The 10669-nt window shown below is 36.3% G+C and overlaps 1 protein-coding gene across 1 annotated transcript in view; it reads left to right on the forward strand.

Annotated features, from left to right (window-relative positions):
- FAM169A (family with sequence similarity 169 member A) overlaps positions 1 to 10669 on the forward strand; it is a 56884-nt gene that overhangs the window by 17317 nt on the left and 28898 nt on the right. The window contains exon 5 of the mRNA XM_004374576.1: positions 8489 to 8668. Coding sequence (XP_004374633.1) covers positions 8489 to 8668 — 180 coding nt within the window. The remainder of the gene's footprint in view (positions 1 to 8488; positions 8669 to 10669) is intronic.

Below are 10669 nucleotides of genomic sequence, written 5' to 3' on the forward strand. Positions count from 1 at the left end.
ACTGAAGGGAGAAAGGAGATCCTGAAATCAAAGCTATGCCATAGTTCTAGAACTGGTTAAAAACTCAGTTTCTCAATCACACTAACTGCATTTTAAATGCTCAATGGCTATGTATGGCTAGTGGCTACCACTTTGGACAGAGTAGATACAGAACATGTCTGTCACTACAGAAAGTTCTGTTGGACTTTTCTAGAGTTGGCTGATCTAGATTGCAGCAAGTCAGAAAGCTCTGGGACACTGATTCAAGAAGATGGAAATGATGGAATATCTGATACGTTTGAACTTACCAAGTTAAGATTTATGCAGTTACGGGAGAATTTGGGGGATAAATCAGAGATAAATAATACGTAATTAGTGATCAACCATTATTAAGGCAAATCAAAAAGCAGCGCAGGAAAGGAAAAACAGTGCTGATACAGTACATGAGTCTCTTGTCAAAAGTATGTAGTCATAATGCAAATACTGAAATTAATGTAAGTACTGATTAACTAAAATTACTATATTGGAATAATTGGGCAATGCACAGGAATGGTGCTTATGGTGGAGTTGGGATTGGGAAGTGTGAATCCGTGTAGTAGATAAATTCTCATCTTCCATTCTGGTAAGTCAGTTGATGGAAATGGAAAAATCAAGAAGTAAAAATCAAGAGGAACTAAATACTGAAAAATCAGTTAAAAGGTTTTAGAGTGGTTATTTCTGGGGAATGGAAAGTGTGTTTGTGTGTGTAGATCAGGGAGGAGGTCATGGTGCTGCTTTTTTTCAACAAGTCTTATAAAACTATTGTATTCTAAACAATGTATGTGTATAACTTTGATTAAAAACAAGTAAATTGAAAGAAAAAAATGAAACTAAGCCTGGAGTCTAATAATGTCTATCAAAAACTAGATAAACTCTATAAATCCTCCTGTGGCATATAATGATTTAGGGCCACATGTTAAAAGGGCTACAGTAACTGGCAAACTGTTAAAGAAAAAGTCTCATACTTCAAAAAAAAACCCACTGGTTAATTCAGTGGAAGTTTTGTAACTTTTTGCCTTATATTGTGAAATAATGAATTGTATAAATTTGTGTAAATCAGATAACACATTTTAGTGTAAACAAGCTGAGAGGAAAAAAAAAATTGAGGACACTCTTTATTAGCTTCGATTTTGAAAATGTCCACTAATCTACCTTGATCCAGTTTGAAGACCCATGTTTTGGGGAAGTCCTATCAAAGAACCATTTTGGGGAAACACAATCTAAACAACTACTGTAAGTCAGTTTGTTGACACACTACTGAAGGGATCTATGATCAATACTAGGGAGCATATTTTTGGTTTTTGTAATCTCTATTTGAAATCCAATTTAGAATGGAAACATTTTTTCCTTTCTTTTCATTTGCTAGTCAGTGTTCCTTATGACTCTCAGACATTTTTACTGTGAGCTTGCATCTATGATTATCCCTACTTTTTTGGCTAGATCACTCACTTTTTGTTTACTAAAGTTCAAATTTTGGCCCTTGTGCTTCAAAATTATTCTAAGGAATAACAAACACTGATATAAAATGATATGGATGGATAGTATAGCTAAAGGCAAAACATAGCTGAAGTTTGCATTTGAGAAACATTGAGGTTATATTTTAGGGACTTGAGTCTGTCCAGGTGCATTTAATTCTTAGGAGAATGAGCAAAGGCACATGGTAGTCCCATCCTACATGGCGGCTATGTGAAAAGTGTCATTGGGAAATGAGATGGCTACTTTGTTCAGGAGAAGTTCTACCTATCTGAAAAAGCACATGCTTTCTAGTAAGAGTGCTACTTATTGGAGAAGTAGTGCTGAATCCATTCTCAGTGGAGATAAGAAAATGACTAGCCATGGATTCAGCCCTCAGAGCACCAAAAATCTAATGGCTAAGACAGAAAACTATGGCCAGTAAAAAACTAATTGTAATTCAGTTTGAGAAGTAATGTATTTTGAGCTATCAACAGTGATAATCATTGAAGAGGGAGCAGTTAATTTTGCCTGGAGGAGGGTGTCACTGAGAAAGTATATTTAAAAGTGGCTTTGAAGAGTAGGTAGGACTTCAATAGGCAGAGAAGAGGGGAAGGGAAGGAATGTTCCCAGTAAATATATGAATGGATGGAATGTAAATATGTGAAGGAAGATAATAGAGTTACAGAAGTTCAGAGCATATTTGGGACTTCACGCTGAATAGGCTTATGGGATTAAAGGAAGGGAGTTGTGAGGTGGAAGAGAGGTGAAGATAAAAGTCCCATTGTGAAGGGTTTTAAATATCATATTACGAAGTTTGAAATTTTGTATAGGCAAGGAAGCTATCAAAGAATTTTATGTAGGGATGACATAATTAAATACTTTAGGAAGATCATTTTTACAGCACTTGGATGATGGGTAGGAAAATTGTAGACTGAAGTCAGGGAAGTCAATTAGAAGGGTTATTTTAGTAGTCCAGGTGAAAGAAGAACTAAAGCTAGGTAAGTGGCAGACCGGGAGTAGACAGAGTGCAGTGACTATTGCCTGGGTGTTGGGATGGGAGGAGAGAAATCAGTGGTAAATCATGAAAGTTTTGCTTTGTGCTAGGTATTGGTAGGAGGTCATTAAGATTGGGAATACAAAAGAATGAGTAGATTTAGTAACAGTGAGTTCAGTTTTTACATACATAGAGTTCAGTGTTCCTATGGGGCATATAAGTTGAGATACATAGTTAGAAATCTAAGTCTGGAACATATGGGATATGGATATTTATGTGGACCCCAGAAGTCAACATAATTTAAAAATGTGGATGAGATTAGTCAAAACTATTGTATACAGTATGTGGAGGTATTTATGAATATTGGTGTAAGAATGTAAGTTCCTGAAAACGGCCTGAGGTTACCAAAAAAAAGCTGGAAGGGAGTATGTGAGCCAACGAAAGTTACTATCTCATTGGATGTGATCACTGATTTCCTGAAGGTTAAAAGGGAGATGTCAGTCTACTGGGAGATAAGAGAAAGAAGAATGTTATCTGAGGCTGCTAACTGTTCATCAAAAATTTGTGTGGCTTCTTTTATATTGTAGTCATTGACCAGCAGCTTCCTAGCCAGGAATTTTATTTCCCAGTCACTTTCACAACTAGATGGGGTTATATGACACTTTGCCCCAAAGGAATGGAAGATGTGATATGTGTAACTTCAGGTCAAGGTGGTGAAAAAGTGTTTAAAAAAAAATTTTTTTTTTTAAAAACACTTATCTGTCTGCTAAATGCGAAGGACTCTGAGGACCTATGGGATGGAGAACCCACAAGATAGAAGGAACCTGGATTCCAGTCGTAGTATGTTACTTCGGTGGCCCCTAATGAACCAGCATTTCTGTCCTTGGGTAAAACCTGAGCCTGGTGCCGTTGAGTGGATTCCAACTCATAGCGACCCTATAGGACAGAGTAGAACTGCCCCATAGGGTTTCCAAGGAGTGACTGGTGGATTTGAACTGCCTACCTTTTGGTTAGCAGCCTTAGCTGTTAACCACTGCGATGTCCTTGGGTAGCCCACTTGAATTTGGGCTAGCACAGTGACACTCTGCTAAGCCTTAAGAAGGCCTCGCAGTTTCCACTTTTGCATTCTTGGAAGCCAGTCACCATGAAGAAATACGACTACCCCAGGACTTCCATGCTGTGAGGAAGCCCAAGCAGCCACATTGAATCGAACTGAAAACCCCTGTGGACAAGCCCAGCTGTGCTCTTAATTACTGACCAGTATAAACTACAGTCAGTAAATCAAAAGACACATTGCATTGGGCAAATCTGCTGCAAAAGAACTGTTTAAAGTGTTGAAAAGCAAAGAAGTCACCTTGAAGACTAAGGTGTGTCTGACCCAAGCCATGGTGTTTTCATTCGTTTCATATGCATGTGAAAGCTAGACGATGAATAAGGAAGATCAAAGAAGAATTGATGCCTTTGAATTGTGGTGTTTGCGAAGAATATTGAGTATACTATGGGCTGCCAGAAACATGAACTAATCTGTCATGGAAGAAGTACAACCAGAGTGCTCCTTAGAAGCAAGGATGGCGAGACTACATCTCACATACTTTGGACATGTTATAAGGAGGGAATCATCCCCGGAGAGGGACATCATGCTTGGTAGAGGGTCAGTGAAAAAGAGGAGGACCCTCAAGGAGATGGATTGACACAGTGGCTGCAACAAAGGGCTCAAGCACAATGATAGTGAGGATAGCGCAGGACCAGGCAGTGTTTTGTTCTGTTGTACATAGGGTCGCACTCAACAGCACCTAACAACATAACATATAAACTACTTGCTGGGGTATGGGAGTGATGGCAGGGAGACAGTTAAGAGGCTGTTGGAGAGATGAGGTGGTGAGAAATGATGGTGGCTTGGACAAGGTGGTGGGGGGTAGAGGTGGTGAGAAGTGGTCGTATTTGAGATAATTTTGGAAATTATTGCTGTAGGATTTATGATCTATTATATATGGGCTGTGGGAAAAGAGTAAAGGATGATGAGTTGTAGGTTTTTTGCTTTGAGCAACTTGATGAATGGTGGTGTCATTTGCTGAAAAACAGATTTCAGTAGGAGTAGGTTTTGGGGGTGTCTTTGCAAAATATAAATGGATTGTTGGAGTGACGTGTAGGTTACTATTTTATTTATGTTTTAAAACAGCTTTATTGAGGTGTTGTTCATACAATACACAATTTACACATTTAAAGTGTACAATTCAGTGGATTTTAGTATATTCACAAGTTGTACAACTATTACTACAGCCAATTTTAGAACTGTTTAATCACCCCAAAAAGAAACTGTACCCTTTAGCAGTCATTCCCCATTTCCCTCCAAATTCCCCTGTCCCTAGGCTACCACTCACTAATCTACTTTCTGTCTCTATAGATTTGCCTATTCTGGACATTTCCAGTAAATGGAATCATACAATACATGGCCTTTTTTGCCTGGCTTCTTTCACTTAGCATAATGTTTTTAAGGTTCACCCATGTTGTAGCATGAATCAGTACGTCATACGTTTTTATGGCTAAATAATATTTCATTGTATGAATATATCATGTTTTGTGTATCCATTTATCAGTTGGTGAACTTTTGGGTTCTACTTTTTGGCTATAATTGTGAATAATAACCACTTATGAACATTTGTGTACAAGTTTTTGTGTGGACATATGTTTTTGTTTCTCTTGGGTACATAGCTAAAAGTGGAATTGCTGAGTCATATGGTAACTCTGTTTAACCTTTTGAGGAACTGCTGAAATGTTTTCCAAAGCAGCAGTGTATGAGAGGCTCAGTTTCTCTACATCCTTTCCATCATTTATTATCTTTTTTTTTAAATTCTAGCCATCTTAGTGGATGTAAAGCAGTATCTCATTGTGGTCTTAATTTGAATTTCTTTAATGGCTAATGAGATTGAACATCTTTTCATCTGCTTATTCAACATTTGTATATTTTCTTCCATTCTTGATCTTGGATCAGGTCTCATGCATTACAGAGATTAGAAATAGACGTTTGTAGTCATCAGCATTTGAGTAAATGTTAGAAGCCTTCGGAGTGGGTGAGATATTCCAGACAGAACATTGAGAAAGAGAAGAAGACCAAAGATGGAGCTTAAAACCCAACGAAAAACCCATCGCCATTGAGTCTGTTCTGACTCAGTGACACTATAGGACAGAGTAGAACTGCCCTATAGAATTTCCAAGGCTGTAATCTTTATGGAAGTGGACTGCCACATCTTTCTTCCATGGAGCAGCTGGTGGGTTCAAACCGCTGACCTTTCAGTTAGTAGTCCCACACTTAACCACAGTGCCACCAGGGCTCCTAAGACTTAAACCCATTGCCATCGAGTTGATTCTGACTCAGAGCGACCCTATAGGATGGAGTAGAACTGCCCCATAGGGTTTCCAAAGAGTAGCTGGTGGATTCGAACTGCTGACGTTTTGGTTAGCAGCCAAGCTCTTAAACACTGTGCCACCAGGCTCTTCTTAAGACTTAGGGAGGAATATAAATACCACATGCAATGCTTTATTTTAATGAAAATTTCAGCTAAAGCAACAGGTTGTGTTTTGAGCTATTCTGGGTAATTGTGCTACTTTCTGCAGCTGTTGCTGTGTCTGAAGACTGATAACATGGGAAGTTTTTCTGCCTTTTATTTGATTTGCGTTTGTATAAGGGTTGAACCCTGGGGCCTAGAAGTATTTATGGTGTAGGCAAAGGAAGAGAATCAGCATGACTTTTGAAATGAACTTGTACATGACAGGTAAATAGAACTGTAAACTTTGTGAAGACTGTTAGTTCCATAAATTGAATATTTTAGCAACTGTTAGATTCTGGAATTTACTTTTTATCTACTGGAAGGACTTTTTCTGAAAACAGAAAAAATGCAATTTGGGGGAAATGTCCTTCATATAACTGGTATTCCTTTGTAAGGAACCTGAAGCATGAACAATAGTAAACAATCATAGATCCCTAAAACTTTTTATTGAGAACCAAAACTAGTTAGTGCTTTCTCTTCTCACTCATTTTTACTTTGTCCTTTGAACTACTGCTACTTATAAAGTAAAATGGATTTTTTAATTTCATAATCACCATTAATAGTTACTATGAGAAAATCCTGATTTCAAGGCATAAAAACTGATAATAGTTAAACATTAATCATTGAGGCTTCTTGTTAGACTCAAAAGAAATTTAGGCCCTTAGAAATATCCTAACTGCATGTCAGCAAGAATTTAGCTTCAGCATTTAATTAAGGTCTAAGTATGTAGCCATGTATGTTACTTATTCTAAATTTAAATTAGTTTATAGTGTTGGAGCCTGTTAGAAAAAATTACTGAAATTCTCCAATTTAATAATAAATAGTTCAAAGTAGTTGGTTGAACTAAAAATAAAAAAAGTCTTGTTATATTATCTACTCATCAGATGGTATAATTTCTAAATGTCAGTTTGCAAGATGTTTGTTACCTGAAATTTTGTTTCTTCTTTGAAGTACTTTGTTAGCATTAACTAAAGTCATATGAATAATTTGAGAATAATAGGTTGTTTTATTTGAGGCAACAGAAGGGGTAGAATATTGACTGATAACCATGAATAAATAGTAAAGTTAATAAAAAGTGGGAATCTCTACCATGATGCCCTCAATTTGTAAACTATCTTAAGACATATTAAAGGAGCTAGCATATCTATTTGGATGGTCAGAACCCAAATATATAGCAAGTTTTTAAAATATGAATCAGCATAGCTGTATTATAAGGAGACATATTTAGACACTTGTTGTTAGGTGTTGTCAAGTTGGTTCCAACTCATAGTCACCCTGTGTATAACAGAATCAAACACTGCCTGGTCTTGTGCCATCCTCACAATTGTCATGTTTGAGCCCATTGTTGCAGCCACTTTGTCAGTCCATCTTGTTGAGGGTCTTCCCCTTTTTCACTGACCATCTACTTTACCAAGCATGATGTCCTTCTCCAGGGATTGGTCCCTCTTGATAACATGCCTCAAGTACGTAAGACGAAGTCTCGCCATCCTTGTTTCTAAAGAGCATTCTGGCTGTACTCCTTCCAAGACAGCTCTGTTTGTTCTTCTGGCAGTCCGTTGTGTATTCAGTATTCTTCGCCAACACCATAATTCAAATGCATGAATTCTTCTTTGGTCTTCTAAGTGGCACTACTTTGTATCTATTTCTCTTGCTTAACCTTAAACATACAAGATTGATTTAGGAGTATATCTAGAGGAACAAATGACTGGCATAGCCATTTCTAAGACAGAAATGTTTCTAGTTAGTCGTAATCCATAGTCCTTACAGATTTGGAGAACTAATTCACTTCTTTGCCATCATTAAGTAGATAAGAAACGAGATTCCTCAGGGAAAAAGTAAAGAGAAAAGGTCAATGTTCGGGTACCAGTGTGGGAATTAGATACTTCATGTATTATAAACTATATATAATCATCAGATAGTCTTTAAATTTGAAAATTTAATAGTTGATGAGTTTTCAAGTTGTACAAGTGTACAGATTGTGGTATATATTTGAGATATTTCACAAAATGGTAATGAGCTCTCTGTCCTATATTAGATGATACTGTTGGCAAACAAAATATATATGCAGCTCTTTCCATTATTATCACATGCATACATCTTGATGTGTAATAGCAGCTAGATATCTTAAATGTTATAAATCATTTTGTATTATAGAGCTTATAATTCTTTAGCATTTTTCTTGAGGTAGGAAAAAAGCTGAACATTTTAAAAATGGCTGTTAACTCATATGTATATAAAACCCATTGTCGTCAAGTCGATTCTGACTCATAGCAACCCTACAGGACAGGGTAGAACTGCACCATAGGGTTTCCAAGGAGTGCCGACCTTTTGGTTAGCAGCCAAATTCTTAACCACTTTGCCACCAGGGTTTCCTGTATGCATATATATGTATGTTATATATATATAAAATATATACTATATATATGGCCTTTTAATGTAAAGAGTTGTTTGATTTCTGTTCTTATGACTGCAGGAAGTATATGTGCCTCATTTCTTACCCAAAGCTACCAACTGCCAGTTCTTGATACAATGTTTGTGAGAAAGAAATACCGAGGCAAAGATTTTGGGCTTCACATGTTGGAGGACTTTGTTGATTCCTTTACGGAAGAGGCACTTGGCTTGCGGTACCCACTGTCCTCTCTCATGTACGCAGGTAAATGGACTAAGTTAAAAAATGTTAATCTCTTGTCTCAGTGTCACTTCTGACTTGTTTCTCTAAAATGTAAGTGCACATTTATTGATATCAAATGAATTTAGATTTCTTGGCTCTCTCTAAGGCTTATTTTCACAAATGTGCCCTTATTTCAGGTAGATGGCTTTTTAGGTATATGGTAGTTTTTAAAATAGAGATATAATTCACAAACAAAAAATTCACCCTTTTAAAGTTTACAATTCATTGCTTTTTAGTATATCCACAGTTGTGCAGCCATCAGCACCATCTAATTCCAGAACATTTTTATCACCCTCCCCGAAAATCCTTGTATTCATTAGCATTCATTTCTCATTCCCTTGTCCCCTAGCAACCACTCATTTATTTTCTATGTCTGTGGATTTGTGTATTCTGGACATTTCATATAAATAGAATCATATAATATGTGGCCTTTTGTGTCTTGCTTCTTTTTCTTAGCGTAATGTTTTCAAGGTTCGTCCATGTTGTAGAATTAATCAGTATTTTATATATTTTTATGACTGAATAATAATTCCATTGTATGGATATATCCTACAATGATGGATTTTTGGGGTTGATTCTACTTTTTGGCTTTTGCTAATAATGCCGCTGTGAACATTTATGTCTGGGTTTTTGCATGGACGTATGTTTTCAGTTCTCTTGAGTACATAGCTAGGAGTGGAATTATTGAGTCATGGTAACTCTATGTTTAATCTTTTGAGGAACTGCCAAACTGTTTTTCAAAGTGCTGCACCATTTTACAGTTCCCCAACATTTTACATTTCCACCTCCTCACTAGCACTTGTTATGTTTCTTATTTATTATAGTCATCCTAGTGAGGTAGTATCACATTGTAGTTTTGATTTGTGTTTTCCTAGTGGCTAATGGGGAACCCTGGTGGCACCAGTGGTTAAGTGTTTGGCTGCTAACCAAAAGGTCGGCAGTTCGAATCCACCAGCTGCTCCTTAGAAACTCTATAGGGGCAGTTCTACTCTGTCCTGTAGGGTTGCTATGAGTTAAAATTGACTCGACAGCAGTGGGTTTGGTTTTTGTTTTTTTCTTTTAATGGCTAATGATGTTGAGCATCTTTTCATGTTTATTGGCCATTTGTATATCTTCTTTGGAGAAATGTCTTTTCAGATCCTTTGTCCATTTTAAGAATCTTTTTTTGGGGGGAGTCTGTGGTAGATTTTTAAATTGAAAAAAAAAAAAAACCGAATTTCAGACATACAAAAAGTATAAAAGAGTAAGGTAACAAATACTCATGTACTATCCAGCTTGAGAAATGGATCCTTGCCAGTATAGTGGAAGGTTCTATGTACTCCCTCTCAATTAGATTCTTTCCTTTCCTGATATAAGCACTATCCTGAATTTGGCATTAATCTTACCCATGTATTTCTTAGACTTTTGATACATATGTATATATCTTTAAACAATATGTTGTTTTGCATATTTAAAAACTATATAAATAATATGTAACTATGAATTCTGCAGTTTTCTTTCTTCATTCAGCTTTATGTTTGTGACAGTCATCCAGGTAGATTCATGTAGCTCTATTTATTCATTTTTTAATGCTGTTTAGTATTCAATGGTATGGATATAGAATGTGGCGGTGTTTTAAAAACCATTAGTGGATTTATTTTTCAATTGTATAAAACCCATACAACCCTACTGTGTTCTTAATGAAGTCATATTTATTCAAGGAAAGAATTTATTTGGAAACTTACAAGATATAGTTTGCCATTGATTTCATTCTGCTACCTGATGTTTATTTCTTTTGAAGAGAGATTTTTATTCTAAGTCCTCTCCTTTTTTAAATTGTGGTAAAATTATATCTAAGAAAACATTTGCTATTTCAACATTTTATTTTCCTTTTTTTTAGTTTTTTTTATTGTACTTCAGGTGAAAGCTTACAGAACAAATAGTTTCTCATGAAACAGTAGTACACATATTGTTTTATGACATTGGTTAACAACCCCACAACAT

The sequence above is a fragment of the Trichechus manatus genome, unplaced genomic scaffold, assembly GCF_000243295.1.
Source record: "Trichechus manatus latirostris isolate Lorelei unplaced genomic scaffold, TriManLat1.0 scaffold00029, whole genome shotgun sequence".
Lineage (NCBI taxonomy): Eukaryota > Metazoa > Chordata > Mammalia > Sirenia > Trichechidae > Trichechus > Trichechus manatus.